General features: G+C 55.1%; 1 protein-coding gene across 2 annotated transcripts in view; it reads right to left on the bottom strand.

Moving 5' to 3' along the window:
• Nucleotides 1-5,388: 5,388 nt before the first annotated feature.
• LOC111156443 (chemerin chemokine-like receptor 1) overlaps nucleotides 5,389-27,377 on the bottom strand; it is a 45,895-nt gene continuing 23,906 nt past the window's right edge. For both annotated transcript variants that reach the window (XM_022517353.1, XM_022517354.1), the window contains 2 exons: nucleotides 9,197-9,269; nucleotides 5,389-8,653 (listed from right to left, as the gene is read on the bottom strand). In XM_022517353.1, coding sequence (XP_022373061.1) covers nucleotides 7,556-8,650 — 1,095 coding nt within the window. In that variant the 5' untranslated portion in view covers nucleotides 8,651-8,653; nucleotides 9,197-9,269 and the 3' untranslated portion in view covers nucleotides 5,389-7,555. The remainder of the gene's footprint in view (nucleotides 8,654-9,196; nucleotides 9,270-27,377) is intronic.

Here is a 27,377-nt window from a genome sequence, read left to right on the forward strand (position 1 = left end):
AGACAAAAATCAACGGGTGGCTGTCAGTGTGGTTCTGGGAAACATCCCTGACCTTTTTGGACTTCAGCGTCTTCATGTCCAATGTGAAGGTGGTTTTTCCCAGCTGGTTTTTAATGAGGATGAGACGAAATGATGGATATGGCGTTGGCTCTGGCTGTTTGTCATGGTGCCTGAAATGCCATCAGGAGTCAGGCTTCCCAGTCAAGCACTAGGGTCTTGGCCGTGGCCTGAGCATCACAGTAAACTGCCTGCCATTGACCAGGGGCTTGCCAGCTATTACCACCCACCAGCCATGACTGGGAGCCCCCTTTCCCCACCTCCCTGTGTGTGTGTCCCTGCCCCACAGCTCCAACGTCTGGGAGCCAACCAGAAACTCATTCAGTCATCCAGATACTTACTGCATGGGTACCAGACACCTGCATGGTGGAAACCAGGGAAAAAGAAAATCCTGAGGTTCTCTTCTGGGCTCTAGGGGTCCTCAGGCATCAGGTGTCTAGCTGGACTTTTTGCCATAGCATTGGACAGTGCCCACCACAGACCTGGTACCCAGTCGATTGCTTAATCAAGTGGATTTCTAAGTGGAAGGATAAACACAGGAAGTTTGTGGTCATGGTCGTACCAGCCAAATCCTTAACAGAGTCTTGGTCCGGAAAAGAACTACAAAACAATGCAAGGGGCGGGGGTGTTGTGGGTGGGAGGGGAGGCATCTGGTTCCTTTATTTTCAGGCTGCAATTAATCAGACAAAGGGAAAAGGAAAAGGCCAGGGGAGATAAAAGCCCTGAATGGAAACCTCCTCGGTTTGGAAGAGCTCCTGCTGGTACCCTGACAAGAACTCCATGCTGGCTTCTCCACTTCTGAACCAAGTGAGCCTGGCCAGGAGTGGGGGGATGGGGGAGCTCAGTATCCATACCTGTGAAATGGGCAATAGTCCCCTCCCGCAAGTTTCTTCGGAATAGAAAAAAATGTGAAAACACTTTGGAAACAGTGTATTGTAATAGCGATCGTCCTGAAACTCAACAATGGCGATGATTTGATCAAAGGAACATCAGCTTATGGTTATTTCTTCATTTGTACAACCAAGGATCATGAGCGCGTTTCCTGGGCTAAGGACCGCTCTGGGTGCCAGGGACACAGAGGTGCCCCAGACAGACAAGGGCTCTGCCGCACAGATGGAGCTCTCCACCCAGCAGAGGGACAGACGGAAAGCGACTAAACACAAATACATAAACTTCTTCCAGATGGCAGGAAGTAGTGTCAGGGATGGAAAATAGGGGATCTGATAGACTGTGAATAGGGATGGGGTTGCTTTACCTGCAGGGAGGGGTCCAGAAGGGCCTCGCTCAGAAGGGGCTGGTATCGGCAGGAGGAGGGGGACCTGGTTATGCCATCAGTGGTCTGGGGAGGGAGGGACGCCTGGATGGGGAACAGCATGAGCTGAAGAAGGAGAGGCAGTGCCCATCCTCTAGGGCATTGTAAGCCCCTGTAAGGGGTTTGGATTGCTGTGTTCCGTGATGGGAGCTCACTCCAGTTGCTTCGTGGAGGGTGGGTTGTCGGGGGGCGGGGCAAGGCTGGCAGGCCAGAGCCCAGGGAGGAGGCTGACGTACTTCCAGATGAAAGTGGGTGGTATGTGCGAGCCCGGTACCTGCTAAGTGCGTACCTGTGACATCTCCTTGAATCCTCGTGCCAACCCTGTGAGCTGCAGATTCTTAAACCCATTTTCCAGATGAGAACATTGAAGCTTTGGAGAGGTTGAGCTACTTGGCCAAGTCATAGGGCCTTAACCATAGCCCACGTCAATGGTGGAGCTGGGATTCAAGCCTGAGCCCACACAACCCTGTGTCATAGCCATCCAAGGCTATGGGGAAAGGGCTGGGGTGACCCCTGGGAGAGCTCAGTCCTTCCCGAGATGCTGCCTCCCTGGATGGTCCCTGCTGGGACTACCTCCCTCTGACTTGCTCTCTTGAATCTGATTCTGTCCAGAGTGCCAAAGGAAGTGGCGTGTCACTCCTGCGGGCCCCATGAATAGGTTCATAAATGTTACATTTTATTTTAAAATTTATTTTTCCAAATACTTTCATTGAGGGCTAACTTACTACAGTAAAGTGCAGTGATCACGCATGTATAGACAAATGAGGTTGGATGGACGAAGATAGCCCTGTAAGTAGCACCAAGATCCGGATAGAGAGCATCGTTACCCATATGCAGGACAAACGTGAGGGATAATGTTTACGCCCCAAACACGGCCTGTCTCTGCCCTGTACCAGGGTTTCCAAGGTCTCCTGCTTTCCCTTTATAGGATTCTGCTGGAAATGCCCCAGTGACATCCCGCCCCCCCCCCCCCCCGCCCCAGATCCTGGGCAGGGCTCCTTCATGGCAGCTCAGCACCAAAGCCTTTACCGACAAACTAGCGGCTCAGTGAATGCTCGGGTCTCTAGAACAGTGGTGCTCAGAAAAGTGGCTCATGTGGGCATTTTCCTGCATGCATCTCATGTCCCAGCAGTCAGGGAGGTGGGAGGCTCCCCTCTGATCTGCAAAGAGCCTCAGTTTCACCATCTGTAAATGGGGGCAGGGGGTGGGAAGGGATGTGGTTTTTAAGATTCCTAGGGCTGTGAGGAAATGACGAGCCCATCCAGACACCATTTCCTTCCTCCAAGAGGAAAAAGCAATCTGTCAGATCCACCCCCCAACCCCCGTTCCCATCTCCTTAAAATCTGACGCTGGACAGGGAGCGTACACTTGCCTTCCTCTCTCCAGGAAGGAGTCTCGTTAGAGGACAGTTTGTGTTCGCAAGTTGCTTTCAAGTTAAACACTTGAGTTGGAAAGCCTAGCTCTGTCACTTACTAGCTGTTGATGCTGGGCAGGACACTGAACCTCTCTGAACCTTCATTTCCTCATGGGGAAGTGGGGAGAGGAATGGCTGCTGCCACAAAGGTTGTTGTAAAGATCCAACGAGATAATGAAACCAAAGCACTTGGGGGAGACCCAAACCCTGCGCATGCTCAGTTAATAGAACCAACTATTATGACTATGGGAAATGTTTTCTTGGGGCTTCGGGAACAAGGTAAGGGTCCTATACACCTGTGCTTTCTCCACCCGTGACCACCTGGCCGTTGACTGGGCCTCTAGAGCAATAGCTAGCTGCCCCTCTGGGGATGGGGGGAGACTTCCAGAAGCTCCCCAGGACAGAGCTCGGGTGATCTCCCAAGTTAAATCCTCGGTCCAAGCACTTAGCGTCTTGTCTGCATAAACTCCCCCAGCCGCCACCCGCAAGTGCAGCATTAATGTGCCTCCGTTCCTCTTAGGTTAATATATGTATTATTTATAGGGCTTTATTATGTGCTCAAAGGGCTCCCCCGAGAAATGTAATTGTGCATTGGGAGGTAAATTTGAATAATATTTACAATTAATTTCCATCAATAAAGGAACGCACTGAGGCCTCTGTGCCGCTGAAATGGGCCCTGCGTTGGCTTCCCGCTAACCGCTCCCCTGAGAAAGCTTGGGTAGATTTTAAGTATCTCTAGAATAGTCCCCTTCTCTTGAGCTCTACCTCTGCGCCCATCGCCCTCAGCTGGGGGCTGCGGCAGCCTCCCGGCTTCCCCTCCTGTTCTTCCACATCCTGTCCCGCCCAGAGCAGCCCCCGGCATCAAGATGCAGATCTGAGCACGTCCTGCCCTGTCCATGGCCTCCCCTGCCCTCCTCTCCATCCTGTCTGCTCTGGGCTCATTCTCCTCCCTCTGATGCAGCGCCCACCCCCTTCCGTCCCTTGCCATCACTCTTCCCTCCCGCGCTGTTCCCGCCACCTGGAGCACCTTCTCCAGCACCCGCCCCTCCGCCACCGAATCAGCACCTACCCATCCTACACATCTCAACTCAAGCGTTCTTCCCCAAGGCTTCCCTCGCCTCTGGACAGAGTCAGATCTCTCTCTAATAGGTGTGTAGCGCTTAGCGTGGTTGTTTTCCATCAAGGGTGTGGTTTTTAAAAAATAATTGGCTATCTCTCCCACTGACCGACGAATGAGCTCCTGAGGACAGGGACTGTGAATGCCCTGATAACCCTTGCATTCCCGGTGCCTACCACAGGGCCTGGCAAAGAGAAGGTATTAAACAGATTTTTATGGAATGGATGAATGGGTTGTGTAAATGGATGGGTGGCTGGGTAGCTGGGTGGATAGATGGATGTTGGAATGGATGGGTGGGGTTATCTTGAGTCATTACTAACAATCTACTGTCCTTGGTTGCTAAGAAATTGAAATAAAGTGGAGAGAATGCTTTTTAAAACACAGTTTCTTTGAAGTCCTAAATTTGGGGAATGGTAGGAAATTTCTGGCTTCCTTCTGCTGCCATTTCACAACACTGCTGTGTGACTTTGAGCAGTGTGCTGCACTTCTCTGAGCCTCGACTGCTGCTCTGTGAGGTGGAGGAGGAAGGCAAGAGGGTTTGGGGGTGGGCAGGAAGGTCCAGCACGGAGCCTCGCTCTCACCTCTCGCTTCTTTATTCAAAAGCAACTATGTCCTCAAAGGGAGAAAGCAAGCAACCCCCACCCTCCTGAATTATTTCTTGGTTGGACAAATAGCTTCCTGGATCCTCCTGGTCCTGAATACCACCCCTAGCACCAATTTTCTGAATCCAGGGTTTGGCAATCACAGGCCCAGGGCACCCATCTCCACCATAGCACCACGTGCTAGGGAGGAACGGGAGAGGGAAGGGCTGGGGAATCACGGATCACTTCCATCCAAGCAAATACCAGCTCCATTTGCGGCAAAGAACAGCTCTCAACTCCCTCATCTGTAAAATGGGAACGCCCCTTGTGGCACTCACTGTTGGGCTCTATCCTCTCCTGCCCAGCCTGGCCCCTAAGCCCTCCTGAGTTGACTCTGGGGGCAGGCTTAAGCCACTCCTTCCTCATTCCTCAGCCAGTGCCAAATCTGGGTCACTGTCCCCTCTTGAGCCCCTCCCTCTGGTCCCCCTGCTGCCTCCTGCCCCCACTCCTTGTTCCCATAGGCTGAAGAAGCTGGGAGCTCCCCCTGAGCAGGTGGGGTCTGCAAGCCGAACCTCTCATTCTGCATCACCCATGTGGCTCCGATGGTCCTCTTCTCCTTTTGAGGATCTGATGAGATACTGAGCCTGACACATAAGACTTATTTAATGAATGCCAGACCCCTTTGCTTTGTCTCTATTTTGCATTTCCTCTGTGCTTCCCTCCCCACTTCCTGTCAAACCCCACCTTCACTTCTTGTCCCTGTGCCCACTTGCCCTCCACCCACCCACCCCACCCAGGAAGCAGCATGGGTGCCCCATCGTCTGGTTCCTGACCCCGAACGGGGGCAGGCCCTCTCAGGCACAAAGCACGTTGGCCACCTGTGGAGTAGTGCAGGGACACACTCTTTGTGAACCACAGGACCTTTGTATATGTCCCCTGGGAGACACTCTGAAGAAGCTGCAGGGACAAGATGCAGGAGGAGGTCACGGTTGCATTTCAGTATTTAATGAGAAACTCCTGGTGGGGCAGCCAGAAAGAGGCCTGACCCTAAGGAGGAAACAGCTGGTTTGAGTTTTACTCCTGCTCATCAGCTTTTCCAACGACAAAATGATTTCCTGGCTCCCTGGCCCGGCCCGGATGGCATGCAGCCCAGGAGGAGTGAGGGCCCCGGCCTGAGCAAGTAGCACCTGGGGGTCAGAGGCTGAGTGGCTGAGGACTGTCCCTCTGGAGCCGGACATCCCAAGCTGTCTCGTGCCTTAGCTCCTTCACCTGTGCCACGGTGGTGGGAGGTGAAAAAAGGCACTGGCCACGACTTCAAGCTCCCTTTTTTTGCTCCCAGATGGCCCGAGTTTAGATTTCTTGAAGCCACTGGACGCCCTGACTTAGGGTCAGTTCCGAGCTGTCTCCTCATAAGCACAATGACCCAAGGAGGGAAGGAACAGTCTCTCTCTTAATGAGGTGTGATTTCCAAACAGCCCATGGCCTTGGGGACTTGCCCAACGCTGTGTAGACATTACATGTGTTCACTGCATCTTGTCAGGGAATTGGCTTCACAACGGCGGCACGTGGAAGACAAGAGAATGTGGACACTCGGAGGCCGGAGGGCCTCGGCCCCACCGGAGACCGCCTCCGGCCCAGCCTCTCTCCCCACCCTACCTTCCCTGGAGGTCGCCTGGGGTGCAGCAAATGGGAACCACGGTGGGCACGTGTGGGTGGGTGTCGGGAGACTGGAGGCCAAGTGTACTTTCTTTGCCGTGTTGGGTCATTTTGAAAAACTTTTTGCAAGCCTGGGTTATGCGCTATTAAGAGGTTTATATGAATCTGCCAAGTAATAGATATTTACGGTCAAAACCCCAAGCCTCTCTCCACACCCTGATTCTGCAGCCTTCTTTGAGCCAGAAAGACCTGTTTTTGAATCTAGGTTCTGGCAGAGACCCACTGGACGCCCTTAGGCAAGTTACCTAACCTCTCTGAGCTGCAGCTATCCATCATATGCAAAAGGGAAGTAATAACCATACCTAACTCAGGCCTGCCGGGGCGGAGGGGAGTAAATGAGATAACACATGGACAGTGTCTAGCATAGGGCATGCTAAGTAAATGTAGGCTATCATGAGAGTCTAGAATATTCTCAATAGATACACCCTCCATTAAAAAAAACAGAGGTTCTGGAGCCAGACAGAGTTGGCTTCACCTCTTAACTTGGCTTCTGGCTAGCTGCGTGTCACTGTGAATTACTCCCCACCCCCACCCCCAAATGGGACATCTGCTTTGTCACTTGTAAATGGGATAATGACACTGTAGCACGGGAAGGTGTCAGGCCTCATTGAGAAACGGCAACAGGGCTGCTCCTGGGCGCGCCCCACCGCCTGCCTCTCAGCAGCACAGGACAAGGACCCAGGCTGCCGGCTCCGCTGAGTTCCGTGACTGAGACCTTGGACCCGCTCTTCAACCTGCAGGACCCCCCCAGCTTGCTTCCTGAAGCTGACTTGGGCAAGGCTCGGAGGACGCTGAGGAGGAGGACAGGCCCTCCTTCCCTGGCCCCCCCGCCCTGGTGTGCTTTATTCTGAGCACCGGCAGCCGGGGTCGGAGGACCAGGGAAGGAAGGGCAGGCCCAGGATGGGGTGGAAACTGCAGATGATGCTGCCTGCCATGACCCGGCCCCCAGGAAACAAAGGCAAGGTGCGAGCAGGGCCTGGGGCGAGGGGCTGGCACCATCCCGTCTCCCAAACAGCTACGGCCCCGCAAAGCACCATCACCCTGGAAAATTCAAGGGTGAGTATCTTCAGTCGGCCTCCTTTGAGGGCCTGAGCTCTTCTCCCTCCCTGCCTCCCCCAGACCCCAGATCCTCATGGAAAGAGTCCAAGGTTGAGAGGACATGGCTTGCCCAGTCCATCAGGCCACTCGAACAAAGGAGTTCCAAGCCCTGGACTCCCAGCTCAAAATGCCAGTCAACACCGTGGAAACTACAGGGGGTGTCGGTGTGTCCTGGGGAGGTTTCTGCCATGGTCTCGAGAAGGCAGAGTTTGTGGCCTCCAAGGCCAGAGGGTCTGTCCATCGGGGTTCCCAGATGTGCCTCAAAGCATGCTGGTCTCTCTCTCGTTCATTGATGACATCTTGGTAAAGCTCCTGTGGCTTGGGTAGGAGGAGTGGCCCGTGTCCTCGCTCAGAGCGTTGACCAGGCGGGAGAAGAAGGCCACCTTGAACTTCTTGAAGTCCTGGCCCATGAAGACATACAGGATGGGGTTCATGCAGCTATTGGCAATGGCAATGGCAGTGGCCAGGGGCAGACCCAGGCTAAAGACGGAGCCGGGCACGGCAGCGTGGTGGAGCTCCAGCAGGTGGAGGGTGTGGTAGGGGCACCAGCAGAGGAAGAAGGTGGTAACGATGGTCACGATGATCTTGAAGGGCTTCTTGGTCTTGGCCAGCCGGTTGCGCCGCAGCTTGCAGACGATGGTGAAGTAGCAGGCCGTGATGACGAGCACGGGGACCAGGAAGCCACAGAGGAAGCGGGTGACGGTCACCACTGTGTGTCGGCCGAAGCCCACGGGGTCCAGGCGGGAGTGAGTGGGCCACGGGGCAGAGCCGGCCGCCGACTGGCTGAAGTTGTTAAAGCATGTTATCTTCCCGTGCACATGGGCCGTGTCCCGGAAGAACAGGGAGGGAGAGCTCAGAAAGAAAGCCAGGACCCAGATGACCATGCAGGCCACGTAGGCCAGCCGCACGCTGCGGTGGTTCTGGGACCAGACGGGGAGGAGCACGGAGATGCAGCGGTCAAAGCTGATGACGGTCAGCAGGAAGACGCTGGTGTACATGTTGTGGATGAGGAGGAAGTTGCTGATCTTGCACATGGCCGTCCCGAAGACCCAGTGGTAGTCCAGGGCAGCGTAGGTGATGTGGATCGGGAGGAAGACGTTGAACAGGAAGTCCGCCACGGCCAGGTTGAGGAACCAGACCGTGTTCACCGTCTTCTTCATCTTGAAGGTGGCAATGATGATCACCAGCCCATTGCCCAGGATCCCAAGGAAGCAGATGATGCTGTAGACCACCACCAGGAAGATCCTGGCCGTCGTGCCTTCCAGGGTAGAAGACTCCTCCAGGACCATGATGGGGTCAAAATCGTCCGGGTAGTCATCGTAGGCGAGGGAAGTGTTGTAATCCTCATCCCCCATTCTCTGTGAGGGGAGACAGGGGTCAGTGGGGAAGCGTGATGGCGACTGGCTCCAAGGGCTTGGCCAACACCAGCAAGGCCGACGGGGATCTGCCTGACTCTGAGCCAGGCCAGTTCAGTATCTTGATGGCTTAAGGGCTTACTTAACTACAAACCCCATTTCACAGACAGGGAAGCTGAGGTAGAGAGAGCCTAAGTCCCTTGCCTGAGGTTATTCGGCGGAGAAGAGGCAGAGCCGGGAGCCACACCCAGCTTCAGAGTCGAGCCTCTTGACCACCCTGTTTTGCTGCCTCTCCAGAACCCTTCCCTTTGCTTACAGTCTAGTGAGGGAGACAATCATTCATCAGATTCCTCAACTCATGGTAAAATGGTGATGATGCTCGGCGCAATGTAGGAGGGGAGTGCAGTGCTGGGAGCTTGGGTCCCTCCATGTTTCCCAAACCCAGGAGACAGCTGGCTGGCATTCTCCAAGTGCTCCCCCCTTCTCAAGGGTCCCCCACCGGTGTGGCCTTTGGAGACGCTAGTTGCAACCACAAAAGCCCCTCACCGTTCAGTTAGCGTGTCCAAGGCTCTCCGATGGGGTCCTCAGCCAGTCAGTCCCTGGGCACAGTTAGAAACACCTGCAGGAAAAGGACAGAGAGGCAGGGGTTGGAGCCAGGTCTGGGGTGGGGGTCTGGGTGGACTCAGAGCCAGAGACAGGCTCTGTCGTCACTGCTCCCAGTGCACAGAGGAGGAAGCAGAGGCTCAGAAAGGCCGAGTGATACCCAAGCGTGGAGGCCGGGGAGTGGCTGAGCCCCTCAAAACCAGATGAAGCGCCGGACCCTTCATCCCAACCTCACCCCCACCCCACCCAGCAAATCCACAGAGGAGGGCCTGAGTCGGGGGCGGGTGCAGGGGAAGGCACGGGGTAGAGTACGCACATGGCTCCACGCAGGTCTGCTGCCAGGACAGCCCAGAAAACACCATCCCGTTACCCGGAAGACAGAGGACAAATGGCCCTGAACACCCACTACATGCCAAGGAATAATTCCCTCATTTTGTCTTCCCAGGGCCTCTCAGAGGCCGGCATGGGGACTCTTGTTTCAGATCTGGGGAAACTGAGGCCCAGAGAGAGAGAAGCATCCTTCCTCCCGGCGTACCCTGAGCTCCGTGGGGGCCATGGATCACACACAGACCCGTGTCGCCGCAGTCTGGGGAGGACATGGCCACAAATCCACTCACCGAGCACCTGCCATGTGCCAGGCGACTTAAGTGGCACATGGGCCAATTCCCAGAACAACTTTGCTGGGTGGATTTTCCCACTCTAAGGAGGAATACCCTGAGATTCTGGGGAGCTGGCAAGCTTGGGAGGTCTTGGAGGTGTGCCAACGGGCATGGTTCAAACCCAACCTCGACCACCTGCCACCCATGTGGCTTTGGCTATGTGACCTCTCTTGGAGCCTTTGTTTCCTCATCCATGCAATGGGCACATGCGCTCCTTCGCAGGACGGATGTAAAAACTGCAGGCACTGGGAATAGGGCACATCAGCTCGGTGCTGGGCATCATAAACCCTCAAAAAATATTAGTGATTCTGTTAGGGCCCCGTAGGGAACTGCTGAATTTCAGGCTGGGCTTTGAACATGGGGCTCTGATAGCCGGACACCCAAACACCTTCCACCACTCAAGCTTTTCCCATCCCAACACATGGGCTCCAAACCAGACGCTCAGCTCGCACGACTGCCAATCGATGCTTCATTATAAATAACTCCAGCCTTCCACTGAGGAAATGCACTGTTGGTCCTTAATGGGCTTGAGGTTGTATTTTATGGCAGAAAAGTCATCTTTTGTTTTTATTAAATAAAAGCCACTTGGACAATTCCCTTGAGCATCATAGGCTCAAGGGACTCAGAATTCAATTGTGACACCCCACGTGGCTATCAACTTACTCCGCAGGCTGGGAGAACAGTCCAGACATGCCCAGTGAGGGGTTCCTTGGGGCTTCTTGTGACCCCTGGAATGCAGAGAGGAGATGGAAATAGTGCGCCGCCCCCCCTCCCCGTAACTGGGGCAAAATGTGACCGGTGTTCAAGACCAGGTCTGCAGAACAAGGGCTCTCACCGTCACTACATGCTGCCCCCAAAACCATGGTCTGATGACAGTCACTGAGAGTGGCCTTGAGGATGAAATGACCATGTCCTCCTTCCCTATGCCAGCTCGTGCAGGCCCCAGGGACGTGGAAGTGCCTTCCTTGGGTCCCTTCCCACAGGGGCTCATGGCCAGTCACAAGGCACAGGACAGATGTGTGCTGGGGCCGGAGCAAGGCCAGGAAGCCCGAAGGAGCCTGGAGGGGGACGTCCCCCAGCCTGCGCATCTGTCCTGTGCTTCTTGCAGCGGGCGGGATTATCTCCCTGCCCCCAGCATGCCTCCCTCCTTGGCTGTGGGGCTGGGGGCGGGGGGGGGGGGGGCCCCCCCCCCGGGGCCGGGGGGGGGGGGGGGGGGGGGGGGGGGGCCCACGCATCTGAACCCAAGAGGAAGGCGAAGAGGAGTGGGGATCCAGTACTTTCCAAGCGTCTACAGACAGGCACTGGACACAGATAACGTCACGTCTGGCTCTCCAGCTGGGCTGGGAGCAGCTCGGGGGCAGAGGCTACGTCTTTTCATCGGTAAGCAGGGATGGGGGTGGGCAGGCTGAGGTGGCACGGGGTGACACTGACATCCTCTAGGCATGTCTGTCCGTCCACCCCCTCAGCCGACTAGGAATCGAGTGAGTCAGTGTCCCCAGTTGGCTTGTGCTCTCCCCCTGAGCCCCTCAGCCCTCCCCGGGGGAGTATTTCATCACACGCCTGCCCTCGGCCTGTCCCAACACACATCCCTCCCCCCCCCCGAGCCTGTTTCTGCGCCAGCCCAGGCCATAGAGCAGGGGGTCAAGGACACAGACTCCGCGGCCCAACCAGGCTGCCAGCTCCCAAATCCTGGGTCTACATGAACCTCCTGTGACCATGGGCAAGTCAGTTAGCTTCTCAGCACCTCAGTTGTTTTATCTGTAAAATGGGTGTGATCCCCACAGTCTCTAACTCATGGGATGGCTGTGAGGCTTGAATGTCACCTGTGAAGCTCTTAGAACAGGGCAAGCACTATGCTTTTCCGGTCCCAGGATTCTACTCTTAAGGCCCTCCTAAAATGAACTTTGCCTGGGAAGGGAGGAGGGGTTGGAAAGGCCATAGGACCCTCACGTCCTGCCCGCTTACCTCCCCACTTCTGGGTTTAAGGGCGGATCAAGGGTGACACAGACAAGGATTTTGCTTCTCTAAGTTCTAATCTCTTGTCCCTCAAATAGGGGTAAGAGTGTCTCCCTCGTGTTGTCGGGAAGGTCAGGTGAAGCAGCAGTGAACCCTTGGCCAACGGTAAATGATAAAGAGCTATAAAGTTCTAGTTATTTGTGTTCCTTCAACAAACAATCAGGAAGCTCCTGAAAAAAGCATGTGTAACTACAAATGCGTCTTCTCTGTATACACACAGCCAACATTTATCGGAACGTTCAGTGTACGCCCAACACTGCTCTGCCAGGCTCCATGCAGTGCTCCTGACAGCCCCGAAGGGGTAACTCTAACTGGCATGTGCAAAAAAATGGAGGTTCAGAGAGGGGAGCCGACTCGCCCAAGGCCACACAGCTGGGAAGTTGGACCTCCAAGGACCCCAGTGAGCAGTGTCTTGGGCTCCCCCTGCTTCCCTGAGGGATTAGCGGTCCCCAGTCCTGCCACTCACCCCTTGGAGCTCTTTAAGCCTTCGCTTTGAACCCAGAGAGCTCAGACCTTCGTCACATTTCTGCTCCTCCCATGGAGCTGCCTTCTCTGAGCCACCGTACAGGGTTTCCCTTCGCCTTTCCTTCGCGGTGCCTACACGTGGCTCCATGTGACAATCACACCTACGATGCCGTGTGTATCCCAGTCCGGGACCCACGCCCACCCACTGCCTCTCTCAGGCGCCCTTTAGGAAGCCCCCTGCTCAGTGAGAAATGCCCAGGAGAATTCAGCAAAAGAGCAGCAGTGCTTCTCCTGAGGAACTGGGCTGTTTCCTCATTCTTAGTAATTCAGGTGCTACAACATCGCATTTCCCTGTTTGATGTGGCCACAGGGAAGCTCACAGTCACATTCACAGGTCAAAGCCAGCAACCACGTTGGCCTTGCTGCTCCTCAGGCGTCTGCATTGGTTTTGGTTGCTTCTTAGGTCTCCGTCTATTGATACTTTCGATTGGTTTTAGTTCTTGGTGATAAATAAGAATTGACTGGGCGCATACAATAGCCCACGCACTTTGTAAATACTTTCATTACATTTGCTCAAGCATACCCAGGAAGCCCGGGAAGCAGTGCTGCTGTCACCTCCCCATGTAAAGGCGAGGAAGTGAGGCTACTGTCACCCAGTCAAGTAGTGGCCAATTCACACCCAGGATGAGCAGACGTTGAGCCCTGCTTTTAGCCACTTGGCATTCTAGAAGGTGGAGCACGTCTTTCCATGTCTGTTCCCACACCTCCTCATGCCCTAGAGCGTCTTACTCATTGCTCCCCTTTTCCTAGCCTGTCAAGGAAGCCACTTCCCCAGTTCTCGGGACATCTGGTGGAGGCCCAGGGCACATCGTTCATCACAGCCCAGGCAGGCAGGTGAGCCTGTGGCCAGCCTGGCCCCTTTCCACCCTCAGCTCCCCAGAGGAGCCCAGGGAGCAAACAGGCCGCTCGGGATCACTCTCAGATTCGGCCTGTGACCCTGACCTTACACCCATTTGAAACGAGGCCTGGAGCTGGGCAGCTCTGAGGCCTCTGGGACAGACTTCCCCAGGCCTCCGAGACAGTGTCCTGCCTCCATGCCCTCTCCTCCCTGGCATCCCCTCCTGGAGACCTATGGGAAGTGTACAAAGGAAAGGATGGCTTTCTTTCCTTTTATGGCCTCAGCTTGCCCTCCCAGCAGCCCTGAGAAGCAGCAGAGCAAGCGTTCTTATCATTCCTATTTGCAGGTCCTGCAACGGAGACCCCTGAGAGAAGCAACTTGTTCAGGTATGGTCTTGCACCACCCCCCACAGCCTCCAGAACTGTGAACAGGAAGGTTTGAGGCTTCAGCCCCACAGTCTCTGGCATTCTGCTACAGCAGCCTGGACAGGGGCCGAGTCCTCTCGGGGGCTCCACCGCGATCCCAGTGCAACGGGGCAGATCCCAGGACCAACCCCCAGGCTGCTGTGAGGCTTGAGTAGGTGGGGGTGTGTTTTGGGGTGCTTGGGTGCTGCCTGGGGCACGAAAGCTCACCCCTATAACTAACGGATCATTTCTTGTGTGCTGGACAACGGACCACACACTTCACGCACGCATTACTCACCCCTCACGACAGAACTCAGGTGCCAGGACACGAGCATACCCATTTACAGATGGGGACACGGAGGCACAGGGAGGCAAAGTAAGGTCTGTGAAGCACTGTAGACATATGGGTAGAGCCTAAGGCCACTGATGTTGGTGTTTGTGGGGTGGGGGTGGGGTCAGCCAGAATCAGCATCTGCTAGAGTTTCCTACTGGTACCTGCTTCTGACCCCATTGGTCCCTCCAGCTTCCAGGCCTCTCCCTGCGATGCTGACCACGTCCTACCCACTGCCCCCCAGCACCTCCAAAAGGCCTGCAGGACAACAGATGCTCATTCTTCACCAGTACCCAGCTCAGAGCCTGGCACAAAGCACGCACTTAAGGGGCACGTGTGACATCATCATTGACCGGACACTTCTGTGTGGCAGGTGCCAAGCCCATTAGAAATGTGGTCACAGGTAACAGTCCTACAAGGGGGGAGATGTCCTTCTCCCCCTAGGCTTTGGAAACATGAAGCGTCATGCCTCCTAGGGCAGTCACCTTGGGCAGCTGTAACGAAGGACCACAGCATGGGCAGTTCAAAGAACACAGACGTTGATTTTCTTACAGTTCTGGGGGCTCTAGGTCCAGGATCAAGGTGTTGGCAGGATTGGTTTCTCCGAGGGTCCCTCTCCCTGGCTCTTACACAGCCACCTCCTTCCCGAGTCCTATATGGTCTTCACTCTGTGTGGGTCTGTGTCCTGATCTCTTCTTATAAGGCCCCCTGATCTCTTCTTAGGGCCCGCCCTCGTGAGCTCATTTTACCCTAAGCACCTCTCCAGATGCCCTGTCTCCAGAGAGTCACATTCTGAGGTACTGGGGGTTTGGATGTCAAGATATGAATTTGGTGGGGGTGATGGGCAGCACACAGAGGTGTCCCCTGATGGCTGGAAGCTGGAGGCCCCTGAATGTCCACTGTGGGAGATGGGACCGGTGAATGCTACGCAGCTGGTAGAAGCAACAGATTATCCAGTGTGTACACAGCAGTGGCATTCAGAGCATCTTAAAACCACCTAACCATAATAGCTCTTAAGTGCATTGAAAACACACATGCAAATGCGGCAAAGCACACAAAACAGTAACGAATGTTTTGCAAGAACACTACCAAATAAAAAGATACACACTGAATGGATTACAATGGCCCTGTGGGAGCAGTGGTGGGAGGGAGAAGGATAGAAAATGAGGCTAAGAGGAAATGAGCACCGTGAAGGAAGAGAGGTCAAGTGCAGGGGCTTCCGGAGGCCGGTGACGTGAACGAGGATGGATGCAGGGGTGTCCATTATGTCAGCCCTCTCTCGTCTCCTGAGGTCCAGAAAAGCCCAGAGCAAACAGACAGCCTAAATCCTTGGCTGGTGTTCATGCTCGGGCAGTGCCCAGCCCACGCCTGCATCCCTGAATCCCCGATGAAGCCACGCTCGGCCAGCCAAGGGCCAAGCAAGCAGCCTTGGTCCTGCCCAGGGCCCTTGGGTACCCCCAACCCCGGAGCCTCCTCTCAGACTGGGAATGAACTTGGATGAGCCACTGGAAGCCCTGGTCCAGTTTAAGCTGGCTCCACGGCACCCAAGTCCTCATACTTCCTTGGCAATCCCCTCCCCTGGCCAGACAGATGGGGGCTCAAATCCACATCTGGTTCCTCCTGCCACAGAGAGCACAAGACCTCAGGAGGATGTTATTGGCTTCATTTTTATTAAAGAAACATGCATGTAGCCCTAACTACATTCTAGGCACTGTTCTAGGCACTATTACAAAGAAACCGAGGCCCAGAGAGGGTGAGAAATGTGCCCAAGGTCACAGAGGTAACTCAGGTATGCAAGGTAGGTCAAATGAGGCATTGTGTGTGGCTCCAGGCAGGTAGGCATCATGCTGGGCTTCAAACTCAGCCTGCCACACTGCCAAACCCACTCTCTGTCCTCGTTCACCACCTGGCCTCCCTAGAACATTCTGGAATTCTCTGGTCTTTGCTCCAGTGGAACTTCCCAAGAGCCCCCACGAGGTCAGTCTGGCAGGGTTCACAGTGTGCATTTTACAGATGGGGCAAAACAGGGTTCCAGGTTCCCTACGCTCTTTCTGCCGGGGACCCCCTACCTCTAGTGAATGGCCCAAACAGGAATGTGTCATCATCCCAGGTGCGGCAGGAAAAGTCTTTTTTTTTTTTTTTAAGATTTTATTTATTTATTTGACACAGAGAAGGAGAGAGATCACAGGTAGGTAGACAGAGAGGGAGGGGAAACAGGCTCCCCGCTGAGCAGAGAGCCCAATGTGGGGCTCGATCCCAGAACCCCAAGCCGAAAGCAGAGGCTTAACCCACTGTGCCACCCAGGCGCCCCACAGCAAGAAAAGTCATTTGGAGATGGGGGTGCACTCGTGCATCCATTCTGCAAGCATGCATGGAGCCTGTGTCCTCCATCCCCCGACTCCCACCCCCGGCCCAGGCCTGGAGGCTGGGCTGCACCACCGGGGCCTTTCCCCATCCAAACCTCCTCCTCACACCGCAAGGGTGGCTGTTACCAAGTCTGCCTTCTCAAGGGGACAGCTGAGGCCAGAGGGGGTGGGGGGGTCGTGCTTGCCTGAAGGCGCACATCTGGTGAGCGGCAGTGCAGGGATTTGAATCGGGTTGGTCTGAGTCCAAGGCCCCCCCCTTCTCCAGCTGCTGCCTGCTGGCCTGTGTCCCCAAGGGCTCAGGGGACAGCAGGGCTGAGAGGCATCTGGGCAGCAGCTGTGTGCCTTCTGGTCCCCCTGTGTCTTTGCTCATGCCCCTGCTAAACGGGCACCCCAAGTCCGCAAAGGACTCACCGCTCCCTGTCTGTCTGTGTCCGTCTGTCAGGTGTCTCCCTGCTTGCTTGTCCTTTAGCCTCCCTCTTTCTCCTTATCCGTGCGTGTGCGTCTCTGGGTCGCACTCTGTCCTCTCTATAGTCTCCCTGTCTTCTGTCTCCCGGCTCCCCCTCTACCCGCCCCGCCCCATCCTCCCCTCTGAGAGGCTCAGTGGCCCCTCGCCTGCCCTCCCTCACCTCTGTGCCGACCTGGCCCCTGCTGCCAGAGGACCTTCACTCTCTCAACCCGCCGCCTCTCCAGCCACAGCACGCCTGCCACTGAACCCCTGGCCACGGGCCCAGGGTAGGGGCCTTATCAGGGCCCGTGGGTGTGGGAGCCCATCAGGGAAACTGGAAGCGCTTGCCTTGCTGTCTGGCCTGGCTGTCCTCCTCCTCTGCCCCTCCCCCACAGCCCACCCTGGCAGGCAGAGGGCCAGCCCCGATGCCTCTCTTCTAGTTCCCTCCAACCTCGGGAAGGGGACGCCTCTCCCTCAGAGGGCACCCCGTTTTGGGGCTAGAGAAACTGGGGTCCTGACTGAGCAAGTGACCCTCCCTAAGCCACAGAGAAGAGGGGCTCAGTCTGTCCTATGCGTAGTGTGTCCCCCAGAGCCTAGAACTCTGTCTGGCCCACCATACGCCCTCATGCCTCACCCCTCTGGAGCCTCCCTGCAGAGACCTACAAACAGAGGCTCGCTCAGAGAGGGGAGGTGGCCAAGCCGGGCTCCCGTGGCCTTCAAGCCTTTGCTTAGGACTTGAACCAAGGATGCTTTGACCCCCAAATCTTTGCTATTTCTACTTGCTCAAGATCACAGCCTCGGCCCGCAGCTGAAGTGTCAGGAGGCCTTCCACATGTGGCTCCTCCTTCACAGAAGTCCCTCCCCACCGGCATCCTCACCTCCCCCCTCCCACCCCCGCCCCCCTGCCCTCCCCACCCCCTAACCTCTCACCCCCGGCCAGACAGCTTCTGTAGGTTCTGATGTCAGTCTGCTGCAGGGTCTCCTGGCTGCCCCCACCTACCAGTTCCCCACCCTTCAGGGCAGAGAGAAGGGCCCCTGGTCCCTGACAGATTGCTCTCAGGGAGACACTAGGGGTTATAATGCCTGGATCCCCAGCTCGGAGGGACTCAGGAGACTCAAAACCACACTGCACCGTAGATACTCCTACCGCAGGCTGGCTGCCCGCCCTGGGACAGAATTAGCTCTGTGTCGGAGCAAATTTCCTCCCCGGTCCCACGCCCACACTTAAGAGCTCACGCTGAGTCACTGCAGTGAACTAGAAAGTGCTGGCTGCCTAACAGTCTGTCCCATTTTCTTTTGGCTTGGGTGGGCCCATGTTTGAGCTGAGGACCCCGTAGGAGGGCCAAAGCACGGAGCTTACAGCCTGGGACCCGGACAACCCCCTTGCGCAGAGACCAGAGACCCCAGGCAACCCCTAATGGTGATGAGTGCCCAGAAGCAGGAGACCCCCAAAATACCCACTCCGCCGTCCGGTACCCCTGCCCACTGGAATGCCACTCCTTCCTCCCCAGCATGCTCTGTCTGTCCCCATCTAGTCCCCCCTGCTCTGTGTCCTAGGGTTCCCCTTGACATCACAAGGCTCTTTGCCCTCAGACCTCTAGTTGAGTTTGATCCATGAGAGTCCCAGCTGGGGGGAAGAGGGTAGGAAGAGAGAGGGGTGGTCAGGCTCCCTCCCAGTTTGAGCTGGTCATTTGTTTCCTGCTAAGACCTGAACCAGACTCTCCCTGCCCGCCTCCCGCGTCTATCAGATCCAACCCATTTTGTTCCCACACAGCTCCCAGATCTGCCCATGACTTCTGCCCAGCAGACACTGGCCTGGCTGACGATGAAGTGTGGTCACTGCTTAACCAGCCTCTTGTTTGCACTGTGATTTCGATTTCCAACTGGCAGCCGGAGAGGTTGCAACCCTCTGCTTCAAAGCCCTCCTTGAGAGCAGCACCAACTCCTTCCCAAAGTCCCCCAGGCCCCTTCCTATCCTGGGACTGGGCCTGGGCTGGACCCCGGCCCCAGATGAGAGCCTGACTTGGCATTAGGTTCCAGTGCCCAGGGAGAGCACAGACACTTCCTTGCAAACCTGGCCCCACCTCGTAGAGGAGAGCCAGCAGCCGGGCTTGGCAGCATAAGGCCGCTAGCAAGAGTGCTTGGGGGGACACCTCTCCTTCCAGGCTCAGTGGCAGCTCTGGCCCCACTAGTGGGTCTGATGCACAAACACCATGTGTCCTCCCAAGCACTCAGCTTGTGCCCAAAGCCCCCAGACAGATAGCCTGTGCCTCTTCCCATAAACACTGCCCCAGCCCCTGAGGTGACCTGTAAACAAATTCCTCCCTGCTTAGGTCCCCTGAGACTAGGAGGCCCAGCACCCGACCCGCCTAATCCCCTGAAATCAGCCTTGAGTTCGCTCACACAAGCAATCCCCAAGCTGTGTACACAGTTTATCTGGAAGGCGGCAGGCCCTGGGGGCGTAGGCATGAGCGGCTCAGGATGTGGTCTGAGAGGGCTGCCAGCGGTGGTGGCCGTCTCCCCAGGCCAGGCGCCGGCGTACCACACGTGCTCAGGGTCCTGCTCACAGCGTGGGCTTGGAGCCTTGACTCCCGGGGGCTCTTGGGTGCTCCCCAGACGTCATCATCACAGCTCCTGCCCCAAGTCCAGGCCAGCACAGCCCCTTCAGCTCCGAGGGTCAGAGTGAATCTGATACTGCTCCCAGGTGTGGCTTCTCCCCTGCCTCCTTGAGACCCCTGGGAGCTGGCGGCCAAAGGAACCTTCTCCATCAGCAGGGCCCCAACCTACATGGGAGACAAGAGCAAGCAAGCTGAGCCCCGGGCTCCTGCTTCTGGAGCCCTTGTTTTCAGCCTCCAGGCTCTGGTCCCTCCCTCCTTCTTTGTAGCTCCTGAAACTCACACCAGAGCCCCAGGCCGGGTATCTGAGACCAGATAGACCATCCCTGTAAGGAGCCCTGGAGCCCAGAGTGTCAGGGTTAAATAGTATTAATAATCATCATCAAAATAATGATATTTTACTGAGCACCTACTACGGGTGCCAGGATGCTGAGAAGCAACTTACGTACACCCCCTCACACAAACCCCGTGGGGTGGTAGGCATTATTATGACCCTTTTAGAGTTGAAGCAGAGGCCTAGCGAGCTTGAGTCTTACCCAGGGTCACAGGGTTACTGAGAGGCAAAGGTCTTTATACTTCTACTGGTTTTGCTTGGCACATGTCCTTATTTAAACCCCTGACACTCTGGGGGCCTTGGTTTCCCCATCTGTGCAACAAGGAGGTTGGAGTAGATGGTGTCAAAGTCTCCCTTCCAGGTTTAAAAAAATGCCGTGGTCGAATGGGGCATGGGTCTGTCTTGTGCCGACAAAAAGACAGGGTGGCTCAGCTCCATGCTGTGTGACCCCAAGCAAATCACTTTCCCTCTCTGAGGGGCCACGCGTGGTTGGGTTGCTTATAAAATGGTAATATTAAAACCTTCCTTTCAGGGGTGCCTGGGTGGGGCAATTGGTTAAGCGTCTGACTTCTCGCTTCGGTTCAGGCCCTGATCTCAGGGTTGTGGGATCGAACCCCGTGTCTGGCTCTGCTCAGCATGGAGTCTGCTTAAGACTCTCTCTCTCTCTCTCTTCCCCTGTCCCTCTTCCCCTCCCGATCACGTTTTTTCTCTCTCTCTCAAATAAATAAATAAATCTTTAAAAAAAAAAAAAAAAAAAGGTAAAATCTTCCTTTCAGAAAATCAGGGAGTCTGAGTAAAATCATCTCTTGGGACCCCTTGCAATTCTAAGATTTCTGGCCCAGGGGTTGAAGGTTCATTAGAAGCCTCCCCTTCCCCACCCCGTGAGGAAGTCTGGGGTCCTTCTTGACTGTGACAAGGTGGTCTCAGGCTCATTCCCCCTTCTAAGCTACCCACCAGGGGACCAGGTTCAAAGGCCCTTCCTAGTTAAGCAACTAGGTACAAATTATCTTTTTTCCAAGATTCAGTGTTCCCGTCTGTAAAATGGGGCTGATGGTACAACCTCCCTCCTAGAGTTCTCATGAGCGGGTCATGAAGCAATGACATGGGTGGACACAGTATCCCGCCCCCCCCAGCAGGTGCTCAGCAAACATTCGTGGAGAAAATTCAGACGGTGCTTATCTGGAAGAACCAGCAGCCTCCCTGTCCCTGGGGTGAAGAGAAAGCTGGGCTGAATCCAGCTAGCAGATTCTAAACCGAAGCAAAGAGCCACACTTCCAGAAACCAACGGAACTTGAAGACCAGCCTGGAATGTGCCTGGGGGCAGAGGAGGGATGGGAGCCAGGCCACAGGCAGTGGTTCCTCTGAGCCTCCTCCTCCGGGATCAGACAGCTGCCCTGGCCACTGCCATCGCCACCGTCAGCTCAGTCTCCTCTCCCGTCCTGCGTCCCCACATCCTCCACGAGAGCCTCTGCAAAGCTGTTTTGCACTTGGTGAAATCTCTCCGCTGAACCCAAGCTATTGTCCTGCATCGGTCCACACAGAGTCGCACAGCGTCACCCAGAGCCAGCCCCAGGCTGTGAGGTCTTGGACCCGTTCCCCACATCTCTAACCCCCCATTTCTGTTTCTGGGGCGTGGAGATCACCCTGCAGGCTGTGAAGATCAAGGAGAAGGCCCGACAGGATGCACCTAGCAACACAGCCAGCCCTTGTGGGGTCTCACGTGATGCTGAGTTCCCCTTATTCCCATTTGACAGATGGGAAAACTGAAATTCAAACAAGTTTCATGATCTTTCCCCAGTTTACCCCGACAAGTGAGCAATGAGTAGAATCTGGCTTCTCTTGTGGTCTTTCCTGGAACCTGGTTCCAACCCACTTAGAGCTAGGATTGGATCCCAACTCCGTCCCTTGTAGGCTGTGTGACCTGGTATGAGTTGCTTCACCTCTCTGAGCCTCATCCCTGGCATCTGCCTCCAGGAGCTGTGAGCGCTCAGTGACACCAGGCTGGCGAAGCCGCGGGCAGAGTGCCTATCACAATCACAAGGACTTACAAACACCACCGGCAAGGTAAAGCCTGGGAACTGCATTCCCACTGTTACCTTGGCAGACCTGCTATTTGAGGGTCCAAGGGGAAGTTGGGAGGGTGCGCGCCTTCTCTGGAAGCCCTCCAAACAGGGTCAAACATCGGGGAGTGCTGGCTATGCTTGGGTCACCGACAGGCTGCAGCCTCGGAACCTGGGCCCGTTTCCAGCCTTCTCCTCGTGTCCTGTTTGCTTGTCCCCTGAGCCACGCTGAGGCTCCCAGCACATCTGGTGGAGGACAGCCCTGCCGGGCCCCTCCCTGGCTGCCCAACAGCCCTGTTCACTCCAGGTCACCTTGTTTCCGAGACTTCCTGCCTCCGGCCTGGAACGTTCTCCTCCGTGGCCCTGTCACAGGAGGAAGTGTGCTCAGCATGGGCCCAGGGTTCCAGGAGTGCGGTTTGGCACCTTGGCCTGGGAGAGGTCAGAAAACAGAGGCCCTATTGGAGGGTGAGGGAGGGTGAGAGAGGCTGGGTTGGGGCCTCTCCCAGACAGGCTGACTCAAACCCTCCGGGAGGCTGAGAAAGTTCCGGCAAGATGGCCTTGACATTGGGCTAACGGAAAGCTCTGAAGGCCGGGGATTCTTCCCTCCAGTTCTCAGATCCTCCTGTTTCCTTTGCTCTAACCTTCTAAGAAATATTTACTAAACATCTATCAGGCCCCAAGCCTGGATCTGGGAACTGAGGGAGTGGGCATTCTCTAGGGGGTTGGGGGTTGGGAATAAACAGATAAACAAAGGCACAATGAAGAAGGCCATCACCCCTGGAGCCAGAGAACCTGGGTTTGAATCCCTGCTCTGCCACTCACCAGCTGTGTGACCTCGGGCAAGTCACCATACCTCTCTGTGCTTCAGCTCCCTCATCTGAAAACTAGCAGGGATGCAGCTCCTCCCTCACAGGGTTGTTCTAAGGATTAAATGAGTTTACATTGTCAGTGTTTTAGAAGCAGGCCTGGCTCACCGGAAACACTATGTAAATGATGGAAAAATAAAATGATTACAGTGGCAGGTGGTGGGATGTGCTACAGAAAAAATATAAAGGGGAATGGGGTGGCTCAGTTGTTAAGCATCTGCCTTTGGCTCAGGTCATGATCCCAGGGTTCCGGGATCAAGTCCTGCATCAGGCTCCCTGCTCAGCAGGGAGCCTGCTCCTCCCTGTCTTGCCTCCCCTGCATGTGTTCCCTCTCCCGCTCTCTCTCTGTCAAATAAATAAATAAAATCTTATAAAAAGAAAAAAGAGGAATGGGGCATAGAGATGGGGGAGAGGGTATTATTTTAGGTTGAGTGCTCAGAGAAGGCCTCTCTGAGAAGATGACCTTTAAGCAGAAACTTGAATATAAGAAGAGGGAGACATGTGACTATCTGATTGAAGGCAGTACAAAGGCCCTGTGGCAGGAGCAGGTTTGACAGGTTCAGGAAACGGCACAGATCTGTGCACTCAAACATTAATTCAAAAGGCTGCTAGTGAACACCTTCTAAGTGCCACATTCCTTGCTAGAAGCTGTGGGTGTGAGATGGCCCGGTCCCCACCCTCATGTAGGGGAGGTGGGCACAGGGGCATTGTTGATGCTCCTCAGAGCATCTAAAGTCCAGACTTCCAGTGAACTGGCCATATTGGGCTGCATCACAAACAGGATGGGGTTCTCTGCCATCTCCACCCCTCCCTAATACCTTCTTGATTCTGTGGCTATGAGCCAGTAGCAGTTCACCACAGAGTTTGCCCTGGGTCCTGCTGGTATAGAGATCAGAGAGATCTGGTGAGAAAGATGAGCCAAGTCATTCTCACTTCTAGCTGTAATGGGAGGGTGCAGATCTCTTTGCAGAAGTGACAACATAGTCCCTACATTACTCATTGTGTCCCCTTCCTGGCCGTTAGCAGCCAAGTTTTTGACCCTGGTTCTGTACCAAGCAAAGGCAAGTTGGTCGGGGAAATCAGAGGAAGTTTCTTGGTGGAGGTGACATTTGGGCTGAGCCTTGGAGGGTGCAAAGCCTTTGCTAAGTGGAGCCACAGAAGGAGAGGGGCGTCTGTGCAGACAGAACTGTGTGCAAAGGCACAGAGGCTTGATCAAGTGTGGTGAGAGTACGTGTGGAGTGGGATGGCAGGAGGGAGGGCTGTATGAAGAAGACCCCTGCAAAGCACCAACTTTTCCCTGGGGGCAATAGGGAGCCATGGATGGTTTTTGAGCAGAGAGGTGTCCATTTTTCTCAAATGACCCCAGTTCTAACTCATACAGCTGATATGGGGGCTGTGCTGGAGGAGGGGAGGCTGGAGGCAGGAGACAAGGAAGGGGCCCCGTGAGCTGGGTAAGGATCCTTCTGCTAGTTCCAAGTCCAGTCAGAAGTAGCAGTCTTTGGAGGCTCTAGGAATTGGGGTCCCCTCAGAGAGCGAGGGAATCTGGTAATCTCCCTATTTCCTTTTCCTCAGGCCATGTGGGCAGTTTTGCCTCAAGAGTTGTTTCCATGGCGACGGCCAATGCTCTAAGAAAGGTCTTAGATGGACAGACAAGTGGGGACCAGAGATACCCAGGTGAGGCTTCATGGGAGAAGCCAGGTCACAGAGAGGGGCCCACACTGGCCAGTCCCGGGGACTGAGACTCATCTGCTCCCAGAGCCCCTGAAGCCATGGATGCAATCTGGTCGCCATGATAATGCTGATTCCTCCTCTCTCAGTCTCACGGACCTGGGGCCTTTCAGCATTGGGGTGGGGGTGAGTAATGCCAAGGGGCAGCCAGAACCAGCAACTCGCAAAATACGCACATCTAAGACAAGGTGTGAGGCGGGTAAGTGTGGACACCCCCAGGAGATGAGTATGGATACAGCCGAAGGAGCAGCGTCTGGGTCTGGTTTTTGGATTCCAGAAAGGCATCCTCCCCCACCCCAAACGGACATCTGGTAAACCCCCGCTGCTATGCCTTGAATTCCACCATAAGAGTTGTACTTTCTATTCCCTTCCCCCAATTAATTGCCATAAAAGTAGTAACAATAACGAGTGGCATGAACGCTGTCCCCCTGCCAAATTCACATGTTGGAGCCTCATTCCTAATGTGAGGGTATGAGAAAGCGGGGCCTTTGGGAAGTGATGAGGTCTTGAGGGTGGAGCCCCATGAATGGGATGAGTGTTTCCATAAGAGACCCCACAGAGAGAGCCCAAGTTCCACGGTCTGCAAGGAGACAGCCATCGATGAAGCAGGCGGCAGGGCCTCACCAGCCACCACATCTGGCGGCACCCTGACCTTGGACTTCCCAGCCTCCAGAACAGTGAGAAATCAATTTCTGTGGTTTATAAGCCTCCTAGTTTATATTTTCATTATAGCCACCAAGACAGACTAAAACAATGACTAGCATTCACTGGAAGTTTGCAATGCACCAGACATTGCTCTAAATACTTCAACACACAAGCTCGTGCAATCTAGACAGTAACAGCACAGAGGGTATTACTGCTCCCATTTCAAGATGAAGAAGCTGAGGCACAGAGAGGTCAAGCAATCTTCCTGAGGCCACACAGTTAGGAAGGGGCAGAACCAGGATTGAGATGTGGGCATCCACTCTATTCCTCCCTGCTCACCACTCTGGAGTTTCCTTCCACAACCTGTGCTTGCTTCTGGTGTCATGAAGCACGCAGAGCTTAGCATTATGCGGCACAGAGTAGGAGGCCAGCAACGTCTGCTCCCTTCCTCCTTCCTGGTGTATGGTCCCAGAAAGGAATCAAATATAAATCACTCCCCTAACAGAAGAAATGCTGCCTTTCTCTCTAGAAGTACCCCTTCCTGGTAGCCTTCAGCAAACCTTAGCTTAGCAAACCCTAAGATTTTGATGAGGAGCCCCTGGAATCCAGAGACAGCTTCTGGACTTCTACTTGCTCCCAGGTGGTGCCCATTCCTGGGTCCCTCTGGGGAGTGACCGGACCATCTCTTCTTTGCGGAAAGCCAGCCCTCCCTCTGCCTCGTCAGGCTAAGGGGCTTGGAAAGAGATAACCCAGCCCCCTGCTCCAAGCCTGGCCAATGAGAATACCCCATCCCCTGGCCACCAATGACTGCTTCAGGAATTGGGCACAGGGGCCTGAAGTGGGCCAGTGAGAGCCTTCCCAGAGACTCTTGTCACCCCTTGGGCAAATTCCACCAGAAAACAAGACCAATGTGGAAGGAAGCAGACCTCAAAGATGGAGCAAGACCAAACATGCCTGAAACACTTGCTGGACAGATGAGTTCCCCCCAACCAATGAATTTCCCTTCCTGCTTTGGCCAGTTTGAGTTGGGATCCTGTCCCCTGCCACCGAGAGAACCCTGCCTCACACACAGCTGTTCCAGCTCTGATATCTCAACGTTGAGGAGGGACCTCACTGCTACAGTGCCGGGACCATCCAAAATGGCAGCAGCTTGAGACAGAGAGAGACCTAGAGCCTCACAGACTTGCTTGCCTGACCCTACAATGTCCCACTGCTGAAGGAAGGGGCTCCCCTTCAGGTGCAATCAACTCTCCAGGGAAATCAGGAATGCCAAGGGAAGCCCAGAATCAGAGGGCTTCCCTTCCCTTCACAAGCAAGCAAGCAAGACCAGGCCTTGAGCTGGGAGTCTGACACGCAGATGAATTAGACAACATCCCTCCCCACCCCCACCCCACCCCACACCCCCACATCCCCGCCCACCCTGCTGCGGGGAGCTGGGAAAAGCAGTCATGCAAATAGATGCCCGAGTCAGAGCTGACATTTACTGAGGGCAGAGGCTGTGGCCTCTGTGACCTGTTCTGGCCACTGCTGCACCCCAGCCCCTTAAGTCATAAGTGAGTGACACATGGTGGGCGCTCCATAAAAAAATGTGTTAAATAAATTTGAAAGCTTCTTATGTGTGTGGCATTTTCATGTTACTAGCTCAGTCTCTATGTCAGTCTCAGGAGGTTAGAACTATTATTTTATTGTTAGCCCCATTTACAGATGAAGGAGGAGAAATTCACTGAGGTTAAGTAGCTTGCCCGAGGCTGCCCAGCCAGGAAACTGCAGAAGTGGGATTAGAATGGGGACTTACAGGGTTGTGGCAGACATCTGTAGGAGACCTGGCAGGAGCAGGGAAGAGGGAGGGAGTGGTTCTAGCTGAGGGTTTGCATCCTAGAGGGGACTGAGGGGACAGCAGAGCCACAGCAGGGAGGTGGGACCCAGGGAGAGGTGGGAGTTACAATTGTGGGGAGCACTGTGTGCTTACAAAGCTCCAGGGAGGAGAGGCTGAGGTGGGGAAAAGAAGCACAGGGCAGGAGCCCAGGTGCAGAAAAGCCACAAAGAGAGGAAGAGAGGCCCCCTGAATGTGAGCACTGGTATCTGTTCCTCTTGGCCAGCCTGGGTAACGTCAGCAACCTCGGGTCACTGACCCAGCACAGGGCTGCAGGGCCTAGGGTCAAGAAGGGCTACCTGGGCTGGCGAGTGAAGGACCGCAGAGTCCAAGTCCTTCTAATCCCACCTGCTCCCTTGTGCACCAGGAGCCCAGTGCCTCCTAGCATGGTGTTTGAGACCTCTGGGGCCCTTACCCGG

Source organism: Enhydra lutris, unplaced genomic scaffold (assembly GCF_002288905.1).
Source record: "Enhydra lutris kenyoni isolate GAN:26980312 unplaced genomic scaffold, ASM228890v2 scaffoldscaffold46, whole genome shotgun sequence".
Classification (NCBI taxonomy): domain Eukaryota; kingdom Metazoa; phylum Chordata; class Mammalia; order Carnivora; family Mustelidae; genus Enhydra; species Enhydra lutris.